The sequence below is a fragment of the Hemicordylus capensis genome, chromosome 3, assembly GCF_027244095.1.
Source record: "Hemicordylus capensis ecotype Gifberg chromosome 3, rHemCap1.1.pri, whole genome shotgun sequence".
NCBI classification, from domain to species: Eukaryota; Metazoa; Chordata; class Lepidosauria; order Squamata; family Cordylidae; genus Hemicordylus; species Hemicordylus capensis.
In genome coordinates this window covers 291,471,583-291,496,425 of record NC_069659.1, presented here as the reverse complement: position 1 = coordinate 291,496,425, position 24,843 = coordinate 291,471,583, and the positions used below count along the sequence as shown (strand labels likewise).

The 24,843-nt window shown below is 44.5% G+C and overlaps 1 protein-coding gene across 2 annotated transcripts in view; it reads right to left on the bottom strand.

Moving 5' to 3' along the window:
- Positions 1–23,047, bottom strand: part of NGEF (neuronal guanine nucleotide exchange factor) — a 95,041-nt gene extending 71,994 nt beyond the window's left edge. The window contains exons 1-2 of one of the 2 annotated variants that reach the window (XM_053308097.1): positions 22,977–23,047; positions 1,584–1,858 (exon numbers count right to left, since the gene is read on the bottom strand). In XM_053308097.1, the coding sequence (XP_053164072.1) occupies positions 1,584–1,858; positions 22,977–23,032 (331 nt within the window). In that variant the 5' untranslated portion in view covers positions 23,033–23,047. Of the gene's footprint in view, positions 1–135; positions 511–1,583; positions 1,859–22,976 lie in introns of those variants that run through there. The other variant, XM_053308098.1, reaches the window with a different exon arrangement.
- Positions 23,048–24,843: the final 1,796 nt, after the last annotated feature.

The following is a 24,843-nucleotide window of genomic DNA, read 5'->3' as shown; positions in this document are numbered from 1 at the left end:
AAGAAGGAAGCAAAGCTGTGTTAACAGTCAAAGGTACCCAAATGCTCAGTGCCAGTTACTGAGTAACATCACTTGACTCAGTTTTGTAAACAAGCAATATCTGAAAGATCTCAAATGTAATATAAAAGAGCTCACCCATCTTTATCCATGCACTTTAACAAATACTGGAAGAAGAGGGTTCCCGTATGCACAAGATTTAGGCTTTTCAGGAGCATCCACTCAGAGTCAGATAGGAAGCCTGAAGATTATTCTTTCATAATTCTTTGTAACATCAGCTTAAGCAGAAAAGATTCATTGCTTCCTACTGAAATCCTGTTATGTTGACTGGAGAAGGCATAGATTTCTCTTCCTGCTCTTTAGGTGCGCAGCTGTTGCTTCAGCATTGCAATAACAATAGAGGGCATATAGGACAGCAGCACAGTGCACAACTGGTCAGACTACACAGATGCCAGTTTGTGTCTGCAGGAGAACAGCCTTTCTTCAAATGGCTTCTGTTCCAGGAACCCAAATGTCTTCTTTGTTGTGGTTCTATGTTGTATGCAGGTCATATTCTTTTCATCTGCACCAGCCTTGGTGCAGTGATTCCCTTGAGTCCAGGTGATTCAATGAGAAAAGCTGTATGTTAGCTTGGCTGCATACTGCATTGACAGGGTGGAGAAGACGTCTGCCTTGGCATACAGAAGAGCTCATTTTGTCCATAAGCCACACTGATGACTGGAGCAGAATATTAAACAGCAGTTTTAAGGCTTGTGCTATCTGTTCATAACCTTGGGAAAGGAGGAAACCTACCTTGTTGCTTCATAGTGCAAGCAGGACGGGCCCTGTCTTTTGTGAGGGGACAATATTATGGGGCAATTGCTTAGGAAAGCAAGACAAACCTGTTTCCAGGGGGTGGGGTGCGGGAACTCCCACCACTTCTTGAGGCAAACACATATCTTTGCTGTCAAGGGGAAGGGACGTACCATGACTGGTGTCAGAGTAAAGTTTCTTGGCAGAAGAAGCACAATTGTTGAGATAAGGTATATGAAGCATTTTGAATTGTTGAACTGCACTAGATACATGCTAAGTATTATTAACTTCTCTGCTGTATGGTGAACAGGAATCCTCACTGACTAGTGTTTTTGTCATTCAGATTATTTTGATAATTGTACTAATGTTGTGTTGGGTTCTGGAATGTGTCACTTGCTCCGGCAGACTCCCTCTTTGATACAACATTTAATTTGCTCTCTTCTTGCTGTGCACTACTGTACTGTAAACTCTTCATTCCACCTTCAGCTGATTTCAAGGTCTTGCTTCATTGTAGGTAGAAAGGCATCAGGCTTTCTGCTTGGCTTTCTCTCTTGAGGCCTTGTTTTGACTCCTTTGCTTTTGTGGTTTCAGACTTGTTGCAACTTGATATCTAACCTACTGCAGTAGGTGCAGCAAATGTATGAAGGCAGGTGCTCAGATTCTAGAGTCCTAAGAGTTCTGTCACTTTTGTTCCTGTAGACTATCTTTCCCACTGCTTTGTTTTACATGTACCTGTAAACTTTCCATCTCAATGGGCAAAAAGAAGACGAGTAACCACTTAGACTGCTACCTACCTTCAACACATTCTGTTGGAATCTCTTTGTTACTCCTCCCTTTCCCTCTGTTCCGAAGTCTGATGGAGCGATAGTATTTTGAATTTCTTCTAATGGGAATGTAGCGTGTCTGTGGTTCCTTCTCAGTCACATAGTCAGAAGTCTCAGATTCATCCTCACCTATCAAGTCCAGACATGATATTGCCTGTAGAGAATTATCTTTCCTAAGGCCATTGGTTGATTTCCCACTGTGTCCTTCCACCTTTTCTAGTTCTTCCGTCTCCATGGCAACAGATCTGATTGTTTAATAACACAGAAGCAGACAAGGAGGAACCTTTATTAAACTCCATCAGATCTCTCTGTTTTAGAATTAAAAACAAAAGATAGGGAAGTTTATCTAGATTCTAAGCGTAAATAGAATAACATAGAATTGGCTACTTTTGCTTGATTTTTTTGTTGTCACACCAGTATGATACCTTTCAAGGTTAAGAGTCTCCCATTTCCATTTTAACTAATGCTATCATGCTTTTAAAATATTGCATCTGGATGCATTTTTTCACCATTACCACTCTTCTCTCCAAACTGTTCTGTTATGAAATGATTTTGCATGAAAAACTATTACAGTTGAAACTCCAAATTCCTATTGGATAGAACTACTTTTGAATAGCCAAGATTAAGCCTTCCCTAACCTCACTGAAAACACCATTTCTCTTTTTCATGTATACTGCACATCTCGTGGTACAAGCAGAAACAAGAGAAAAGAGCTGCTTGGGTTTGTGAGAAATAGCTAGAGACATTATCAACACCTAACTTGAAATTTGGAGACCAGCTCATTTGGTGTCAACTAGCTAGGCCTTCTCTATAGCTGTGGGAGACTCTGGAATGCACTCCCTCTCAGAATAAGAGGGAGTGCTACCTTTAAAAAAGACTCTTAACAGACACCTGTTTTATCAGACTTTTAGTTAATTTTTAAAAATTGTTTTAATTGTTTTTATTATACTTGTTTTTTAACTTTTGCTGTATTTTTAAATTTTATGTAAATCACCTGGAGATATACATATTAGGTGGTACAGAAATAGGAGAAATCAATCAATCAATCAATTGGAATACTGAATCAAATAATGACCTATTCACATAGGTCTAGAAAATACTAGGCTTGTTCTCACAACCATAAACTGGGTAGGACAATTATCCTATCCAGCTTTGGGAGCTGTTTACACTCCTGATTTTTGATCATGTGTGAGTAAAAACTTAGGTAGGAGGAAAGGGAAGTAATCATGTGGCTTGCACTGGGTAGGAGGGCTTTTCCACCTACCTCATTACACAACTAGGTACAGGTGTCATCCTACCCAGCATGAGAATCCCACACAATCACTGCCCCCTCCTAATACCTAGGTTTTTAACTAGCACACTATCAAAAATTGGGAGTGTGCTCAGCTCCTGAAGCTCGGTAGGATGCTTGTCCTGCCCAATTAATGGTCATGTGAACAGTCCTACTGTGTGTGAGAGACTCAGGGTTGATTCATACAACCATTCTGACAAGGTAAGGATTTGCTGAAGCCATTGCAACAAGCCAACTGTTTTGGTATGGTGAACAGCCTTGTTAATGTTCAGTGTGTTGAGATCATGTCTTGCCATTGGTATCATATTTTCAGGGGTTTCCAATGTTGCTTTGCCATTACTGGGATGAAACCTTTTGGAGCATTTAAAGGCCAAATCGCCATGCCACAAGTCTTCTTGTGGTAGCTTTCACTTCAGAGTGGCTGTAGAATTTGTTAGCACACAAATGTCATTACAGTAAACAGGGGCAGAGCCACTATTGGGCCAACAGGTTCAAAGAACCCAGGCTGTGCCCAATCAGGGGCCGCACCTCAGAGCCGCGACATGCCCCCCCCGCATCTGACGTCAGACGTGGGGGTGCTGGTTTAGCTCCTGAGCGGAGGCCGCACAGCCCCTTCAGTAGCTAAACTAAGGCTGGTTTAGACTAAGCCTTTAGCTCCTGCTAAACTAAGATGGGGGCTAAACTAAGGCTGGCGCTGCTTTCACAGCGCAGCCAGAAGCAGCTCTTCCCTGCTGAGGCTAAGCTCCCAAAGTTTAGCCTCAAGGCTCCATTCGGGAGCCAGACCATGCCCCCCATGTCTGACGTCAGATGTGGGGGCATGGCTAGCCCCTGCATCTGACATCAGTCATGGGGGTGGGGTCAGTGGAGCCGCCGCCACCGCCACACATGGGCCGCCGGCGGTCAGGCTCCATGCCTGACAGTAAACAAACTTTCCCATGATTGATTAGGTGAATTGCATCGGCAAGGATGATGCTACATCATCCTTGCTATGGGCTATGAGGTTGAGACTGCCTTGGTTGGTCTGATGGATGACCTCCAATTAGGTATTGACAGAAGGAGTTTGAATCTGCTGATCCTCTTGGCTCTCTCAGCAGCTTTCAATGCAATTGACTATAGTATCCTTCTTGGTCACCTGAGGGAGGTGGGATTAGGTGGCACTGTTATATGGTGCTTCTGTTCCTATCTCTTGGGGAGATTTGTGTCATTTCGAGACTGTTGCTTTGCAAAGCAAGACTTATTGTATGGAGTTCCAAAAGGCCCCATACTGTCTCCAATGCTCTTTAACATCTTCATGAAACTGCAGTAATTGGCTGGATGAGGGATAACAAACTGAAGTTTAATCCAAATAAGAGAGAGGTACTGATTGTGGGGGGTCAAGACCTGAGAGATGGTTTAGATCTGCCTGCAGCCAGATGGGGTTCTTGATGGGGTTACTGAAAGATCAGGTACGTAACTTGGGAGTGCTCCTGGATCCAAAATTCTCTCTGGTTTCTCAGGCAGTGGCCAGGAGCGCTTTTTGTCAGCTTTGGCTGATAGGTCAGCTGTGTCCATTTCTGGAAGTAAAAAACCTTAAAACGGTAGTTTTGACTACCGGCTTGACTATTGTAATGCATTCTATGTGGGGCTGCCTTTGTACAGAAACTATAATGGGTACAGAATGCGGCAGCCAGGTTGGTGTCTAGGACAAAACAAAGGGTCCATATAACACCAATTTTAAAAGAATTGCACTGGCTGCTGATATGTTTCCAAGCGAAATACAAAGTGTTGGTCATTACATATAAAGCCCTGAATGGTTTAGGTCCAAGGGTATTTAAGAGACCAACTTCTTTGTCATGAACCCTGCCACCTATTAAGATTATTGAGGAGGTTTGGTTACGGTTGCCATCGGCTCATCTGGAGCCGACTCGGGGCTGGACCTTCTCTGTAGGTGCCCCAGAGCTTTGGAATGCACTCCCTGTCAAAATAAGAACTTCTCTAGCGATGATTTATTTTTAAAAGACCTTTAAGACCCACCTGTTTTCTCAGACTTTTATTTAAAATCAGTTTTTAACTGTTTAATTGTTTTTATCCTAATTGTTTCACTCTGTGAATTGTTTTTGTTTTTATTCTGTGAAAGTATTTTGTTTTTAGTTTTATACTGTAATTTTGATTACAATTTGTACACCGCCTAGAGATAGATATATCAGGCAGTATATAAATATGATTGATAAACAAACAAAGCCTACTAGGAGAGCTGAAAATAATGATGTGATTTCAGAAGAGACATTTTGCTTCTCCCTTAGGAAACAAATGGTGACCAAATTGAACAGATGATTCATTAACAGAGTAACAGCTCTCACAAAAGGAGAAAAAGCCTGCTGCTAGAAGAACAACAGGATAAAGCTGAAGGGAGTTTGAAGGGAAGATGTGGAAATATTAGCCTTGTAAGGCACATGATGGCAGCAGACCTGAGTCTTCAAATGTGGGTTGTTGCCAAACAGTGTGTGTCATTTTCAGCAAAGTAGCAGCAGGAAGGAGGACAGGGGTACAGAACTCTTCCTCCATGTTTTCTTTCCTCATACACACAAGGAAATCTTATGTAGATTTAATCAGTGATGTCGTTGAAAATTCAGAAGTGCAGGTACTCTTCATGACAGCCCCTATAGCCACACGCACCATGACAGCCACACCATCCCAATGGCTACACCCTTAACTTATAGATACAATAATTGGGAGGGTTATAGATACAATAATTGGGAGGGTTCTGTCACAAGAAGTCAAGGATCATGTAGACTTTAGGAAATATACTAGAATGAATGACAGGGAATGCCCACTGAAATGCACCGGTCCCTTCCAAATGGCTATGGAATGCATGGAATTTTTGAGTGGCTGTTGGCCATTCAGAAATTCAATGCATTCCATGGCCATTTGGAAGGGACTAGTGCATTTCAGTGGACATTCCCTGTCATTCATTCTAGTATGTCCTGACACTAGTCCATCATAGGACTTGCATGCTGATGGTCCCAGTGTCAATCCCTGGTGGCATCTTCAGGAACAGCACATGTTGTGGGCACCCTGACTCCAACTTTAAACACAGGGTTACCAATCCAGAATTATGTAGAATCCAGGCCTGTGTCTAATTCCATTTTATTAAGGAATCAATGAACTGAGAAGAACTGACCAGTACATGACACCCAGGTCTCATGAATTGCCTCTGGGACAGAGGGTAATTGCTTTGTGAAGGAACGGTCAACCCAGCATTGTTTCTCAATGTTTGTGAAATGGGAGGCACAATAGCCAGGCTTGGTTTCCTGTCTCACACATACCCAAATGCTATCATTGTGGAATGCCTTTACAGAGGCTTGTCAGGAAGATTTACATACACTAGCAATTTGGATATGTTGGTGCCCAGCTCATTTATGTTGAATCAGAACTCATAGCCCAGCAGGCCCGATTGAGTTCCGATCTTTGCCAGTACCACTGAACTCCTTACAACAGGAATTCAAATGGAGTAAAATGATTAAACTCCTAGAATTTGCCTGAACTTGCTTTCAGGTAATGTCTTTGGGGGAAGCTAGGAGCTGAGTTCTCACTTCCTCTTACAAACAAGTTTACGTTAATCATTGGTGATTGCTCTGCTTTGCCAGGGAATAATCCTGTCTTTCTCTGAAAGATATTTGCTATGTAGAATTAAAAGCAGTGTCATTCCCTATTGCTGTCTTTTGAATTCCACCCTAGGTAGATGCACACAAAAGAAAATGATTTAATTGCTCTTCCACACCTATAGCTTTGAATTTTCATTCACTCTCGGGGGACCAGGAGCCAGAAAATCTGGGGACAAAAGAAGATGCCCATTTGTAAGCTCAAGAGATGCAGATTTGCTTTGGGAATGTCAATAGAACAATGCCCAAACAGGAGATGGGACCCAGTTCCTGTTTATCCTGGACTGAGCTAATATCCTGAACCAATATAAATAACTAGCCGACCCCTCACAGAGCATCTGTGCGCTCTTTGGGGCTGGCGGTTACCTCTCCCCCACCCCTTCTGCCCCAGTCTCTGCTTCCGGACCCAGCCACCTCTCCTCCCCACTGCCACTTCTGCCCCCCACCGCCACTTTCTTTCCTCCCTCCTGGGCCTTGCCTCCGTGGCTGGGCTGAGCCCGCCACCTCTGGCCTTCACGGCTGGGCCACGGTGGCGGCAACCAATCCTCCTGGGTGTGCCTCAGCCAATCAGGCGCACCCGCCGCCCAGCGAATCAGCTGGGCTCTGGGACGCACATTCCAAGGCACACCCAGGAGAATTAATATAATAGATTAGAAGACAGGATCTGGAGGGTAACAGCAAATTGGCACCTTTTGTGATCCAGAAAGGATGATGATATTTTGAATAGACTCTATGGAGATCAAATGATGGAACAAGTATAAGAAGGGGTCTCTGGACATGGCAAATCAGCAAGCTTTGCCTAACCAGCAGATCTTTGCTCATGTGCGCATCCCAAGTGCTGGCTGCCTAGCTGTGTAGCTAGGCAGAGGCCTGAAACCTGCAGATATGAGGCTGCCCATTGATTCTTAACGCGGGGTGAAGAATCAAGGGCTAACTCTGTCTGTGAAATCCAGCACCAGCTCTTTCCATCTGAAGACTCATCGTTCCCAAGCCTCGCAACCAAGCTGTGTACACTTGCTGCCCCACATCGGATCCTGGTAAATATGGCCTTGGTTTCTACTTCCCTCCTCCCTACAAATCACTGCCACCCCTTTCTTAAGCCCTCCCTTCCTTCTTTTCTCTCTGTTTCTCTCTAAATGTTTTACTAGGATTTATTAGACAGCTGTAATTATTGATTGCACACACATGTGATAGCTTGGCACATTGCACTACATCTTGAATCAGAAACCTGTTTAATTTTATCCTGGTGAGCAACTTTCTATAATAAAGCCCATTGAATTATTTGGGAGTGTTTGGGGTCTTCTTTCTACCTTCGTGCCCAGACTGTACATGGTCACTGTATAAAGAACTGGTCACTCTGTGACACTGGTGAAACAAGCCTAATTTATGCTAGCTCCGGAGCATATCTAGTATACAAATCAGGCTTGGTTCACACAACACTGAGAGAGACTCCTGCCTGACACCATGGAGAGCAGTACTGAACTAGATGGAGCAATGGTCTGATTTCGTATAAGGCAGCTTCCTATGTTCCTAAAACAGGAAGAATGGTAATAATCAGTTGGAATAGCAAGAGCAGCACATTATTTCCAATGTGGAAAGCCAAGCACCTTGCATCCCTGCTGAGTAGTGTTGCCAACATTGCATTGGCTGAAATCGGGACAGAAACTTGAGGGGCTGGGGGGGGAGGGGCTGGGGGCATGGTCAACTAGGGGTATGGCAACCTAGGGGCGGGGTTTGTCTTTAAAAAGCCATGCTGCCGCTGAGTGGCAGCGGAGTAGGATGGGCAGCGAGAGCTCTCCCGGCACCTCCCAAACTCTGGGAATGGCTGCTCCCAGGCAGGGCTGGCTGGGGTAGGTGTGCTGACAGGCAGCTAAAAGAATTAAGAAAAGCACTCTCAAGCACTCACCACGTCGGCGCCACTGACTGCAGCAGCTGGAGGAGGGACTCGGAGAGAGGGCGGGCAAAAGACTCCCTTCCTCAGCCCTGCCTGCCTCCAAATGAGGCAGACGGGTGATTTTAGGCTTCTGCACATGCGCACACGCTTTAAACATTTTTTTTAAAAAAAATTAAGCTCAAAAAGTGGGAGAAATTGCATGCCGAACGGGACAAGCAGACCCCAGAGGGCCAAAAGTACGGAACTGCATCCCTGCCCATCCCTGTATCACTACACCACTGGATTTAACTAAGGGTTTCTTCAGCAACAACTCCATTTCCCCCTTCTCCTTTCCCTCTCTTTCCTTTCTGACTCCTCCCACACATTCTCTATAGGATCCCCCTTGGGACAAATGTTCAAACAAACAAACAAACTGCAAAGGATTACTGGACATAATATAAGACTCCACTTGCTTCTTTTCTCCTCCCCACAACTCCTCTCCAACTCCCAGGTTATCCCCCCAGTTTTGCCAGCCAGACTCTTATCCAGTCTCAGGCCCCCAATGGGAGGAAAAACAGCCAGAGGGAGGAATTGTGAAAATTGGGAAGTGAAAGAAGGGTTTAACAACTGCTGCTGCTTTGCTGTAAATTCAGGGGCATATCTAGGGTGGGGCAGGCAGGGCACATGCCCCGGGCGCCACTTGAAGGGGGGGCGCCATTTCTTAAAATTAACTTAAAAAAAAAAAAAAAGGCTGCCGAAAACAAAATGGCCACCGCGCATGCTCAAATGGCCTCTGTGAGGCCCTAGGCCATACCAGGCCTCACAGAGGCCATTTGAGCATTCATGGTGGCCATTTTGTTTTCAGCTGCAATTTTTTGAAAAAATAAAATAAAAATGGCCACTGCACATGCTTAAATGGTCCCTGTGAGGCCCTAGAGGCCAGCAGGGGGGAGGAGGAACCTTTGCAGACTGCCCCCAGCCTTTAGGAAGCCCCCCGAAGGGGCTACAGGTAATTTTTTTAAAAAAATAATATAATATAAGTCACATATATAAGTATATATATTCAAATATGTGACTTATATGTGACCTTCAGACTTGTATTTTTCCGCTGATATTATGGTAAAGTTATCTGAAAGATGGGTGTCAGATGTTTGGACAGGGGGCGCAATTTCAATGCTTGCCCTAGGCGCTATTTTCCCTAGATACGCCTAAATTCGCCATCCTTGACTGCTTTACTGCTGTTTGGTGACTCAGGTTTGAAGACCTGGGTCAGCCACCATCACAGGTTGTTCTGCATAGCTGAATGGAGCTAGCTTTGCTACAATCAGAATGAGATTAAATCAAAGGAGGACAGAAGCTTATTCCAAAGCAAGTATCTGAAATCACAAGAGCTTTAAAATAAGTTGTGGAAGAACATGCAAACTTTTAACAGGGCTTTCTTCGGTATGCAAAACTGTTGGATATGCTTAATAAAATATATAAATAAATAGTTGTGTGGAGTACCAGTTGTTACAGGAACAAAACAAAAACAATCAAGTTACAGTATGCAACCCTGGAAACAGAGGCGCATTTACCTGTGGACTTGTGAGCGAAAGTCCAGGGCCTCCACACCTCCTGCCCCCCCCCCCCCGCCCAAATCCTCTTTAGTCTGTCTCAGGTGGTGTGGTTGCCATGCTGCACCACTGGCCCATGCTGCGTCGGGAAGCCAAGCGTGACTGTGACCTTTGCCCGGTGGCTGAGCAAGACCTCTGCTTTAGAGACAGAGGGGGGAGTATGGGACGGGAATTTGTTAAGTTGCATGTTGAAATGTTTCTGCTAATGCCTATTTGCATAAATATGCCTATTTTATATTCTTACATATAAAACAGGTATATTTTATATTCTTGTGAGTTCAGTTGATGTTTGTGCCCTCAGAAACCCATGTGTTAAAAATACTATGTGTGTCATGAGGTGTGTGTGTGTGTGTAGGGGAATGATGCTTAAGTTGTAGCTGGTGTGTGTGTGTACACGTGTGTGCGTGCTCCAAAGGCCTTTAGGTCCAAGCTCCAAAATTACCTAGGTACACATCTGACTGGAAATCTAAGGAAGCTCCAAAAACAGAAAACCAAAGCTACTACACAACAGTCTTGAACTGTGGTCCTGGTTTTAACCATACAGTTGTTATTACTAATTCTTCATTTCCCTCCTCCCTTCCTATTCCGCCCCTTTATTTGTTATCGGAATACTGAGTAAGGGTAGGCAAGGGAGGTAGATGGTAGATTTGATCTGTGTATTTGGATATGTAATGAAGGGTCTATTATATTACTACTAGTGTTTTCAGGCCCGTTGTAATAACGGGCGCTAGTAGGGGAGAGTTTCCCCCTCGCTGCCCCACTCCCTCGGGCCTTCCCCCCCCCCGCCCTCCCAGCTGCCCAAGACCTCCTTACCCGAAGCAGCCCGCAACAGTTGGACGAACTAAAAGCAGTTTTTGCGAAGAAGAGAGGAGCTCCCGAACAGAGCTCCTTTCTGTGCTAAGCCAATGCCCAAACTGCTGCTATGGACGCAAAGGACGCAATAGGCGTCCTTTGCGCCCAAAGCACCAGTTCGGAAAGAGGCTTAGCACAGAGAGGAGCTCTGTTCGGGAGCTCCTCTCTTCTTCGCAAAAACTGCTTTTAGTTCTCCCGACTGTTGCGGGCTGCTTCGGGTAAGGAGGTCTCGGGCAGCTGGGAGGGTGGTTGGCGGCCGTGGCAGCGGCCGCGGAGGCATTCTCCTGGGCCATTTTGGCCCTTAATCATTGGGGGGGGGGGAGCGGGGAAGGAGAATTTGGGCAGCTGGGAGGGCGGGAGAGCGGGCGGCGGCGGCAGCCAGGCGGACTCTGGGGGCGCCGCTGCCGGTCCGGTCTGCCCCCGCCTCACATTCCCGGCCGGGCAAGGGCCCCAAGGACTCCCAGCCGCCCGGCTGCGGCGGTGGCGCCAGGCCTCGGCGGCGGCTCCGCCACCACCTCGGCCAGCTTCCCCCGCCTCCTCCTCCCCCCGCCCGGCTTCGGCGGCGTGGCCAGGCTGCAGCCATGGCTCCGCTGCGCCTTGGCCGCGCCTCGGCCAGTGTCCCCCTCCTCCGCAGTCCCAGCTTCTTCGGGGCGGCCGTTTCTGGCCACCCAAGATGGCCGCCGGGTCCTGCCTGTCGTGCCTGCCTTGCTCTGTTCTGGGCATGCGCTCCGCACATGCCCAGAACAGGCGAGGCACGAACGCACGCTTGGTGTCCGTCCACGGACGGACACCAAGCATTTTATTAGAGAGGATTTTAATAAATAATGAAACTGGAAAATAGAAAAAATTTTCCCCTAGCAATAATCTACATTATTTTATTACTAGGTTAATCCAATATACATACCTCTCCCTAGCACATTATTGCAGTTTGGAACATTAGGTTATTGTGATTAGATGAGGGCTGGAGCATCAGGAGTCAGCATTGTTTGCCGCTGCCTAAGGCCATCACTGAGGGCTCACTGCTGATCCTCGTGACCATTGCCTTTAGGTGGTGGTGGTGGTGGTGGTGGTAATGTAGTGACTTTCTTGGGGCCCAAAATGGCAGGAGGGGTTCTTTGGAAGGCAGCTTGCTGAGGGCCCCTAGAAACTTTGAGCTAGCCATTTATTTATTTATTTATTTATTTACATGTTTATATCCCGCTCTTCCTCCAAGGAGCCCATAGCGGTGTTCTACATAATTAAGTTTCTCCTCACAACAACTCTGTGAAGTAGGGTAGGCTGAGAGTATGACACTGATGTATTGGTTAGTGCCCATGACATTATGGGTGACAAGCAATCCACCTCTCCCTACTGTGCCTGTACAATGTGGAATACTTTAAATATGCTTTTAAATCCCTCCCCCCCCCTTGATTTTATCAAAGGTGAGCATTCTCCAGTGTACTACTTCATAAGATGTGTTCAAATACAATTTTTATTTTGAGAGCAGGAAAAACTGTGGCAAACACAATCTATTCTTTCCCACTAGAGCATTGTCCCACTATTTACTGAACTCCCCCACCCCCACCCCTTAAGAAATAGTTTAGACTCCTTGTTTCCTCAGTTCAGTGCTGGTGTGCACATCTATCATGCTTAACAAAACAAAACAAAACCCTGCAAATAGATTAATCGCTAGCTATTGTTCCTTGGGGACAGAATTTTGGGGTATGGGTGAAAGCCGGAGCAGGCCGGAACGACCTCTTAAAAGTCAAACTGGATCCCAAAACCGGACGGATGTGTTAGAGACACTGGAGAACAAGATTTTAGCACTGAAAATCCAGTGCTAAAATCTTGTTCTCCGGTGTCTCTAACACATCCCTACAAAATACATTTTTATTAAATGCTTCAGAGTCAAAAATGGATGGGATCCGCCCATAACAGCTTGCAAAACCTAGGCTATTGGACATTTATTAACGCATTCAGAGCTGGAATGGTGGAACAGCTTGAAACAGCTTGGAATGGCCCCCTAATAGTTAAGTTGCATTCACAAAGCAGTGGAATGGGCTGCAGACATTGGAGAAGAATATTGCAGTACTCAGATATTTCCAATATTACACTTCTATTAATGCTTTCAGTGCCAAACCGACCGACTCAACGGCACACTTTACCTTTAGTAGAAGAGATCCTTAGAATTTGCCTTTCCTCTCTTGTTGGCAGGATGCACTCATGACATTATGACAAGTGACTACAGCCCTGTCTTTGCTACGTTGGAGGTTGCCATCACCTCTCATTTTGTCTCAAAGAATGGTGAGTAAATGCAGTGCATATGTGTATGTTTATAAAGGGGTGTGTGTGTGTGAAGAAGAAACTGCTCTTTTAATAGTCTTACAGAAAACTACTACCTCTGTCCTTTGAAAAAGTCCTCTCTTCTCCTAGATAATAAATACACAGGCTCTCTGGGACAGATTCAGTTCCTGCACTGCAGTGCCACCCTCAAGACCAAGTCTCAAACAAAATTCTACATTGAGTTCTACTCCAGCTGCTTAGAAAGTAAGGCTTCTCCTGTCTTTTTTTCTCTATTAGATAAAAGGTCATCATCTTGCTTTGATCATTTGAGAGACTGCAGTGAAAGGACAAATGCGATAAAGGGGGACGATGCTTTAGCTTGCACAGCATTTGCAGTCTCCAAGTCCAGCAAAAACAAAATCTTAATGTATCCCTCTCCACTTTGCTCTGTGAAAGGCAAGAATCTACACTGTATTTTTGTCTTAATTGCTGTATTATGCTGCTCACCTCTTGTTTGCTGCTCTTAGTTGATGTTTCACACAAAATCCCTTTGTTTTTCAAGCACTTTACTGAATACGTTTCCAATCCAGCCAAATTCAAGGGCTCCCATGCTTTCCAAACAAAAGACAACTATTGTGTTGTCAACAGAGTTGCTTCACTTACCATTTACCTGTAAAACAGCTGATGAATGCACCTTAAGACATGATGTGTGGGCACAGCAAAAATGTAATTTCAGACATGGATATGTCATACAGGAACACAAGCCAAGCAGGAAGCTGGCCAGTCAGAGATCCCTACCACTCAGCTGTCAACTTAATTGGATGACTTTGGACAAATCTCTCTCTTTCAGCTGACCATGGCAAGAACCTTCTGTAAAGAGTTGTTGTGAGGGTAAAAAAATAAGCTCCTGTATATACCGTCTAGAGCTTCTGGGAATAAAAGTAAATACAAATATAATAAATACTGTAAAGGTCACTGTCAAATATCTATGCCTACTCCTTCCCCCCAATACCAGGCTCCATGATGGCCAAGTTGAGGAGCTCATAGGTGACTCACCTCCACCTCTGGCTCTCCCTCTGTGTTAAACAATGGCCATGTACAGTAGGGATTCTCAACGTTGGGTCCCCAGATGTTATTGGACTTCAACTCCCATAATCCCCAACCAAAGGCCACTGGGGCTGGGGATTATGGGAGCTGAGTTCCGATAACGTCTGGGGACCCAATGTTGAGAATCCCTGATCTAGAGCATCTGGTGTAGGGGCTATATTCAAGGTAGCAGAGCTGACCTATTCTGCTGCATATGTGGGCAACAGTCGGGGTCACCTCATGATACTAACATAAGACCGCAGGTTGTGACACTGTGCTAGCACATAGGAACATAGGAAGCTGCCATATACTGAGTCATACCATAGGTCCATCTCACTCACTGTTGTCTTCACAGACTGGCAGAGGCTTCTCCAAGGTTGCAGGCAGAAATACCTCTCTTGGAGATGCCAGGGAAGGAACTTGGAACCTAGATAATGAAGCTCTTCTCACAATCCATGAGAAAAGCTTCTGTTGGGTCTGCGGGGAGAGCATCATGGAGCCAGCAGGGGTTGTGGGAATCGGGGGCTGCACGGCCCCTGGAAGTTCCAGGATGCCCTGCGCAAGTGCGGGGGGCATCCTGAAGAGACACCCGAGCCCGGGAGGCTGCTTGCAGCCTCCCGGTTGAGGTCTGCTCATGTGTCGCCATGCACTGCGGCGACACATGAGCAACCAAATGAGATTAACAGAGCACTCGCTCAGTTAACCTCATTTAAGGAGTGGGGGAATTAGGCAGGCTAGCTGCCTTGGGAGCACCAGGCTTGCACCACAACCCCTGGAAAGTGGGCTAAGCTCCCTTAGCCCGCTTTCCAGAGATTGTGGGAATAGCCTCAATATATTTGTTTATATAGAAGTTGTGTGTTTCTATCTGATTTTGAGTTGTCATGTGGGTGTGGCAATTGGTTGTGGGGGTGGGTGCTAAATTATGTGCTGGCTTTAATTTGGTTTGTGGTTTTTTTCTTCTGTCTTTCTCTTGTTGTTTAAAACATATTTATATACTGCTTTTCACCAACAACAAAGCTACATAGCAGCAAAACATTTAAGAACAAGATTCACTATCCATGGAATAGTTCACAATTTGGGGGTGGGGGTGGGGAGTGGAGAATCCTGGATTAAGGATTTTGATACTAGCTTGTATACAGAGTTGATAAAAGCATGTATGTTTCTTTGTTTAAATGGTCATGGTGATGTACGGTATATAATTTGCACCAGATATGCTAAGTGCTGGTATATCATGTGTAAACTCCACTTTATCCCACAGGCTAGAGTTCAAGGAACTAAGAGTATATATTCCTGTGCATCTTTACTCAGAAATATGTTGCATTATATTCCGTGAAGCTTAATCCCAGGCAAATGTGTGTAAGATTCTTGATGGAGCATTTTTATGCCAAGAACGATGTGAAAAGCTTAGACTAAATTTTTGTTGCTTGGGCATTTTTTAAGTATGGTATTATTTCCCTTCCATTTCTTTGTTAATTTCAGGTAGTCACAAGAAAGGGCTAGATCTAAATATAACATTTTCATAGTTATAAACACTTTTGCAGTAAATTATTAAAAATCAACCAGTAGATGTATTTACTTCAGACTGAACACACAGAGTCTTGTTCTCACATGTGAAATATTTGTAACTAGCTGGTCCGGTGCAGACCATCTGCGCCTGTAGTTCTCCTGTCATTTCCACCGCTCCCTTCAGCCCCAGTCCTTTCTTCGTCCTCCCCCCCCCCACTTCCTTAGCCGCAATCCATTCTCTGTTCTCCCCCCGCCGCCCCCTTCAGCCCCAGTCCATGCTGTGCTTGGCTTTCCTTTCCCGCCCAGCTGGTGGTGATTTCCCTCACCAGCCGGCATGGCCGGCACTTTCGCTCCTCACCAGTCGAGCTGGGCTGCAGGAGCTTTCCCTCCCCGCCCACTGGCAGCACTTTCCCTCTCTGCCAGCTGGCAGCTGCTGCCATTTTCTCCCTGTCTCCGTCGCTGTCCCCCAGACAGCTGCTCGCAAACTCTTGTGAGAGCTGCCACGCATGGGATTAGCGACGGGTACATATAGGAGAATTATATAGAGAGATAGATTGTAATAATTCTGTATTTAATTGATTTTGACATTCAACAGAGCCAGCCAATGCCATTGTGCCTCTGGAGAGGAGAGCTGGACTTTGTTAGCAAGCGTGAAATGTCTCCTTTGCTAAGCAAAGTCTGTCTTAGTTTCCATATGGATGGGAGACTACATGTGAACACTGTAAAATATCCCTCTTAGAGCAGGGTTGCACAACTGCAGCCATCCAGCTGTTTTTGGACTACAGCTCCTAGCATTCCCAGCCACAGTGGCCAATAGTTAGGGATTGTGGGAGTTGTAGTCCGACATCTGCAAGAAGGCTGAAGTTGTGCAGCCCTAACCTTAGAGGATGGAGCCATAGCTAAGTGTAAGAGCATCTACATGCTTGCATGCAGGAAGTCCCAAATTCCCTCCTGGAGAGACTCTCACCTGTAACCTTAGGAACATATGAAGCTGCCATATACTGAGTCAGACCATTGGTCTAGCTAGCTCAGTATTATCTTCACAGACTGGCAGTGGCTTCTCCAAGGTTGCAGGCAGGAATCTCTCTCAGCCCTATCTTGGAGAAGCCAGGGAGGGGACATGAAACCTTCTGCTCTTCCCAGAGTGGCTCCATCCCCTGAGGGGAATATCTTACAGTGCTCATACTTCTAATCAACCATTCATATGCAACCAGGGTGGACACTGTTTAACTAAGGGGGCAAGTCATGCTTGCTACCACAAGACCAGCTCTCCTCTCCTTGAAGAAGCTGCTGCCAGTCAGTGTAGACAATGCTGAGCTAGATGAACCAAGCGTCTGACTTGATATAGGACAGATTCCTATGTTCCTCTGACTGAGCTAGGCAAATCAATGGGGGGGGGGGCATTGCTTATTGCTTCTGCATCTCTGAGATAGGACAAATTAATGTGGGGAGTGAGGGGTGCAGGCTGTTATGGCATACATGAGCTGGATGGGCAGTAAAGACCCCAAAGGAAGTCCTGCTTGCTAACTCTATAACCTGCAATATTATAACTCTGGAGTGGTTTGACAGAAAGGTTTGAGATTGCACACAAAGAGTGGATTCTCTGGTGTTACTGCATTTTCTGCCATGAATAACAAAAATTGATGGCTGGACCAATTCTCAAAATTCAGCACACACAATGCTACCAAAATGTGCTTCCACCATATACATTTTGAGAGCTGTATGCCCAGCCATTCTGGAAATATATCATGGGGTGGAAAAAAAAAAAAGAGATACTAACATAACACAAAAACAGCACTTCTGGAACTAGTCCTGCATTCTGTTTCCCACAGTGGCCTTCCAGATGCTTCTGAGAAGCCCACAAGCAGGGGATAAAAGACATGCCTTCTCTCCTGCTATTGCTCCTCTGCAACTGGTAGCCTGGAGGTTGCCTATAGCCATCAGTCTAGCAGCCATGGATAGACCAGTCCTCCATGAATTTGCCTAAGCCACCTTTAAAGCCATCCAAGCTGGTGGCCATCACCACAACGTGTGGCAGAGTTCTATAGATTAATTATGTTCCGTGTGAAAAAGTACTTCCTTTTGTCAGTCCCAAATTTCCTGGCAGTCTGTTTTATGGGATGACCCCTGGTACTAGTGTTGTGAGTAAAGGAGAATAATTTCTTTCTATCCACTCTCTCTACACTATGCATAATGTTATAGACTTCTATTATGTCTTCCTTTAATCTTTGAAGAAAAGGGGCAATTTTGGGCAGGTTTATCTTTAGAAGGGTGTATTTTTTAACAGCCTTTATGTTTGTACACAAAACAATAAAACAGCATTAAAAATGCAAATAAAAATGCAAATGTTGTGGTATTGTGTATTGTGGGTGTGGCCATTTGGGGTGTGTGGCTATGGATGTGGCTGTTGGGATGGGCTTGGCTGTGGGGACTGTCATGGAGAGCACTTCTGATTTGTAATTACACCATTGCCCCAAACGGCCCCCAAACTGAAATGACCTGAAAGTGCCCGGAACGGCCTCTAAATTGTCAGGCTAAATCCCAGAAACAGTGGAATGGAATTCAGATACTGGAAAAGAGTATTGTAGCACCAAAATATTTCCAAACTTGCACTTCTATGAACTCCTTCAGTGCCAAAAATGGACCAGAACAGCGCAACGGCCTGAAACAACCCAGAATACTGCCCAAATTGCCAAACTGCATCCCCCAAATGGTGGAATGGGCAGCAGACACTGGAGAAGACTACTGAATCACTGAAGGATTTCCCATATTAGAATTTCATTAATCCCTTCTGTGCCAAAAATGGACTGGAATGGAGCAATGGCCTGAAACAGCCCAGAGCAGCCCCCAAACTACAGGATTCCATCACAAAAACAGTTACATGTGCTGCATACACTGGAGAAGAATCAGGGGTGGAGCTACCATTGGGCGAACGGGTTCAAAGAACCCAGGCCTCCACCAATCAGGGGCCGCAAGTGCAGCCCCAGACACGCCCCGCGCGTCTGATGTCAGACACGGGGGGCATTATTTTGGTCCAAAAGGGGCCGCGAGGCCCCATTTGGAACTAAAATCAGCCTGCTCAGCCCCGTTTAGGAGAGAGATCAGACCGAGCTGCATTGGCAGTGCAGCTGGAATGGCTCTCCCTGCCTTTAAGTCAGGGAGAGTCACTTTGGCCCACGCTGCCCAGCGCAGCGCGGGCTCATCTCCCTTCCCAATGGGGCCACACGGCCCTGTTTGGGAGGGAGACCACGCCCTGCGTCTGACATCAAACGTGGTGCGGGGCTAGCCAGGTCGGGGCCAGAAGCCCGTAGCAGCAGCCGCACAAGGCTGCCCCCAGTTTCCCTATTCTACTGAGAATAATATTGTAGCACTGAAAATTTCCCGAACTTGTGCTTTTGTGAACTTCTTCAGTGCCAAAAATGGACCAGAACGACACCATTCCAGTCCATTTTTGCAACAGTGGGTATTAATAAAAGTGTAATATTGAAACTATTTCAGTGCTTTAATATTGCTCTTCAGTATCTGCAGCACATACCATGGTTTTTGGGATGCCATTTGATTGTTAGGGGGCCATTCCAGGCTTTTTCACATCATTCCGAATGTGGAGAGGTTAATAAAAGCAAAATAGCCTAGGTGCTCTCTGCCTGTTGCGCAGTTCTTTCCATTTTTGTCTCTGAAGGGCTTAATAAAGGTCTAATATTGGAAGATTTTCAGTGCTGAAATATTGTTCTTCAGTATCTCTAACACAGCCCACTGTTTTGGGGGACCCAGTTTGATTTTTAAGGGATTATTCCGGTCTGTTCCATTCCAGCTTTTACCAAGTCCCAGAATTCTATACTACTTTTACAGGATGTGGGTGAACTCTTCTGTGTTAACAAAAAAAACCTTTCCCCTCTCTCCTATCATTTGGAAACGCTCTGCCTGCTTATATATATTTTAAAACTGAATTGTAGAATAAGTACAGTATTGAGACTAATAGAGTAATAAGGTCAAATAGTGCATATAATTCAGTGCTGAACAGTGAATGAAGCAATAGATTAGGAACTTGAAGAATGTGGAGAATGTATTTAGGCAGGAGCTTTTTTTGTTCAGTGAAAATACCCACTGTATTTGAATCAGCTGCCATTCCAATCATCAGCTTTTTAAAAAGCAGCAAAAGGATGATAATGATGACCTTAAAAATTGAAAGGAATCCCAAAGAAAGGCCCAGTTAAGATGATGGTTATAGGAAAGCATGGACTGCAGTTGCATTTGAAGGAATAGAACTGGCTAGATTTCAAAGACTAGTTCTTCAATTAATTCAAACGATTATGAGAAATATTATTATAGTTTGAGGAAAATACAAATGAGATTGTAAATCTACAAAAAATATTGTGAGATTATTGTAGTATTGATGTATTTGCATCAGTCAAGTACTATTTTTCCATCTTCTTATTGATTCGTTATATAATAAAAGCCGTGTGCATAAAACATCTTTGCAATAGCAATCAGTGCATCAAAGCAATCTCTCTAAGTTCACATCTCTTCACTTAGTTCATTCACATCCTGCACAAATCTGTGCTTTGTCTCCTGGGTCTCATTGAACAGAAACAGCTGAAAGCTTTATCTTAGATGTCTCCTTTGGGGCTATTAAGTACTCATTGCTATCATGTAGGAAAAGCCAGCCAACCTACAGTCTACTGAGAACCAACGGAAAACTGGATTTTTCTCACTGCCATTATCAGATTTCAAAACTAATTAAACTATAGACTGACCTTATTTTATTCACACTCAAGCCAGCATATACACAAAGCCTGGAGGATTTTATTTTATTTTTTTGCTCTGTGAAGAGCAACACCTCTTCACAGAGCTCCCCAACACCTGAGGAAATCTATAACAAGAACAAAAATGAAACAGGATTGAAAGAAATCTTTAACCTCCCCTTTATGACAGTAGAAAACAACAACATTCAAGAACCCAGAGATTCTCCTTCAGCAATTGGAGCTTCTTAAAGTCACAGGGGAGAATTAAAATGGGCACTATTGCTTGCACTGATAATTTGCATCAGTGTTGTGTTGAATAAGCCACATAAACTCCTTGTTGTGTGGATATACATCAGTATAAATTTGCCAGAGCAAATTACCTCGAAGGTAACTCACAAGACTGCTCTGGGGCAATGTAACCCATAATCTTGATAATGCTACTGTTAGCTGAGATTGCCCTTTCTCAAGATCCAGTCTACACAAAATCCAACAAGATTGTTTGTGCCTTTATTATTTATTTATTTAATACATTTCTATACCGCCCAAAATGCAAGTTCTTTGGGCGGTTTACAAACAATAATAGTGCGATGATTATCAAAACATACACAAGACCGCCCCCCCCAGGGAGGTATAAGCAGTTTCCCATAGAGATTCACCAAAAGCCATAAGTCTGACAGTCCATTTAACAGGATTATGGTATTTAAAAAAAAAAAAACCCACAACCAAATCATAACTAAATCTCCTGATTTAAGACAAACTTGACAATCTTATTTCTCTCTCTCTACTCTCTCAAGTAAAGGTAAAGTGTGCTGTCAAGTCGATTTCAACTCCTGGAGCCCACAGAGCCCTGTGGTTTTCTTTGGTAGAATACAGGAGGGGTTTACCAATTGCCTCCTCCCGTGTAGTATGAGATGAGGCCTTTCAGTATCTTCCTATATTGCGACTGACCTATATAGTACAAGCGGGAATTCGAACCGGCAACCTTCCGCTTGTTAGTCAAGCATTTCCCTGCTGCACCACTTAAGGTGACTCTCTCTTAAGTACCTCTGTATAATTTGTTGTATTCTCAACCTCCTTTCCCTCCTCTACGTGATCTATCACTGTTTGGGTGGCATGTCTGCAAGTATCGTGTTGGCATACTGTTTATCTTGTCCACACCCTTGTGATTAAGAAAGTACAGATGGGTTGACCCTTTAGATATGAGAACATGCCTGGCAGTCCATTGCCTCTTCTTGCTTTTTGTATTTAAGAGCTAATTGCATGATACTGCTAAGTTAAAACTATATGTCTTACTTCTGCCTTGTTTTCCTCCCAAATGTGTGTTACTTCTACTTTGTGTTCCTCCCTTCATTAATTTATTAATCAAAACAGCCCAGCAACCATGCAACTGCACCAGCATCCACACTCTTCATGTTCCCTATTTATATTTGTACAATGAATCAGCAGACCTCAAACAAAATCTCACCAATGTCAGGATCCTGCAGGCACAGAATTAGGGCCAGTAACTACCTCACAATGTACAGTGCTTAAAAACAAACAAACAAACAAATAAACAAACATCCACATCACAGTCTAAAACAGGAAAACAGGATTTCCCAAGATTTGCCCCAACTTTTTAGAACATTGGATGTTGACTGGAAAGATCCAGGCTATCAAATCTCAGCTTAACCATGAAGCTCACTACATTTTGGTCCCAGGTATCTTCTGAGGGCACATGAACAGCTATCTTGCTGCTGAAACTAAGCAGTTCTAGCTCTGGTTAGGGCCTGGATAGAGGACAGCCTGGAAACTCCTGGATGCCACCTAGAGTTCTAGTATGGAAGGAAGGTGGGATGTGAATGAAATGAACTTGGGCCTGTTACTCTCAGTCTAATCTACCTCACATGAAGATACCTTTTATGAAGAAAAATGAGTGTAGAGCCTCATGGGCACCACAGAGGAAGGACAGGATAAAAAACAGGAAGACAGGTTGCCTGGATCTTGTGTTGAACTTAAATCATAACAATGCTGTTATCAAGACTGAAAAACCCTAACAAAAGCCAGGTAGGCCCTTTGACTCTTCTTTTGACCTCCATAACATTTGACTATATCCTAGGGCTATTGTTCCTTAATGTTACCACCATGTGACCCAGGGGCGTAACAAGGCTGGAGTGGGCCCAGAGACAAAATTTTAAAACGGGCCCCTCGCTGATACACACACACACACACACACACACACACACACACACACTTCACATGTGACTTGCCTCTGGGGGGCCCCTCGAGGCTTGGGGGGCCCCAGGCAGCCGCTTCCCCTTGCCTAATAGTAGTTACGCCCCTGATGTGACCACTAAAATATTCTAGACTGATTAGTACCACAGTGACGTAAGGAACACCTTGGGAGTCCCTCCATTTCCAAGCACTTGCCGCCTAAACATGTTCAATCAGCAGTGCCAAGCTAGTGAGTAGATAACTCAAAAATATACTCTCTGCCATACACTGAAAAAGTAATGCTTACTTTTTGCTTTGGCTTTGAAATGGTATACTGTATACTGATTTCTGAAGATTAGCCATCCCTTCCAAATATCATATTACTGTTGTTCTTAGACCAGGGGCAGGGTAGGACTGTTGCTCAGTGACAGCACACCGGGCTGCTTTGCATGTAGAAGGTCCCAGGTTCAATCCTTGGTACCTCTAGGAAGAGTTGGGAAAGACCTCTGTCTAAAACCCTGGAGAGCCACTGCCAGTTAGTGTAGGCAATAATGAGCTAAATAGACCAGTGACCTGACTCAGAATAAGGCAACTTCCTATGTTTCTATGGGAATAAGGAAGGAGCAGGCATATAAGAATTACTTTTCTATAGAGGAATACATCTTATCTGTTCATTTGTCACTCAGCAAGAGAAGATGTAAGGTACCATTATGTACCACAGGGATAGCCACATATGAAAAAGAACTGCATTTAAAGAACTACACACACACCACACACAAATACACCTTTCAGCAAACAAGACTTTTAGGTAATGTACAACACCTTATTCAGGCAGCAGTGATATAGGAAGAGGTTGAAAGGCATCATTTCATACTACGCGGGAGAAGGCAATAGTAAACTCCTCCTGTATTCTACCAGACAACCCCCGCGCTTTGTGGTCGCCAGGAGTCGACACCGACTCGGCGGCACACTTTATCTTTACAATTTATAAGCAAACAGATACGGAAATACAAAAAAAAAATTACAGTTATAAAATCACAGAAGCAACAGCAAAAGCAGTAGAATAAACAAGTCATAAAGGATCATGTTTTACAACAGCTGTAAAACATTCTGGAATGCCTGAACAATTTTATTTTTTTAAAGTCTTCACCTGGTGCCAAAAAGGTCAAAGGAACTGGCATCGGGCTAGCTTCCCTGCACAGGGCAATGCTCTGCAATATTATTACAAAAGATGCACACTAAGGTTCATTGATTCCAGAAAAAACCATACAAACCAGCATTTGGGTTGTGGCTAGGAGTGGGTTGTGGGGGGTCCATCTAGGAGGAATCCACTGCTGAATTTAGAAGCAACTTGCTAAATTTTGTAGTGGGTTCCTTCTGCTCCCTGTCAGCCACGCTAGGCCTGTCCACATGCCATGCCAGTTATGTTGTTACTGGGACTTGGAACCCTCACCACCAGCTGTGGCCTGTCTGGTGTGAGCTCAGCCCATCCGGCCACACAACGAAATCATCCATGAGGAAATCATCCACCTCAGGAGGGCCTGAATCACACTATGCAGCCACTGCATATTGCAGTCCTTTTGGAAGCCTGGATGTTTTTGTAAATATATCCAGGTGTGACTATCCAAGAGAATTAACACAGTTCCCTTAATCAGCTGAAATAAGGACCATTTGTTGGGAAAAATATATAATCTGTTGCTGAAATATGAGACAGAGACGGAGCAGGTTAAAGAGTGCATGATAAAGTGGATGCAGAATTTCAATAGGACGGCTGATTTTTCTGACTGGGAATACCAGTGGAAAAGAAACGTTAAATTTACAATGTGTTATAACCTAAGGGAAAACTGGTATAAGTTGTTTTTCAGATGGTACATGACCCCACTGACAATTAATAAGATAGATAATTCATTCTCAAAAAACTGTTGGAAATGTAATTACCAACCAGGGTCATTTTTCATATGTGGTGGACCTGTAATAAGGCTCAATTGTATTGGAAGCAAATTCATGAGAAAATGGAACAAATTCTAGAGATTAAATTTTCTTTTTGACCAGAAATCTTTCTTTTAAGTATGACAAAACTTTATATTCCTTCTAAATGTAATGAGCTGTCTTTATATATGATTACTGCAGCCAGGACATTAATGCTTATAATTGGCACGTTTCTGAAGTCCCTT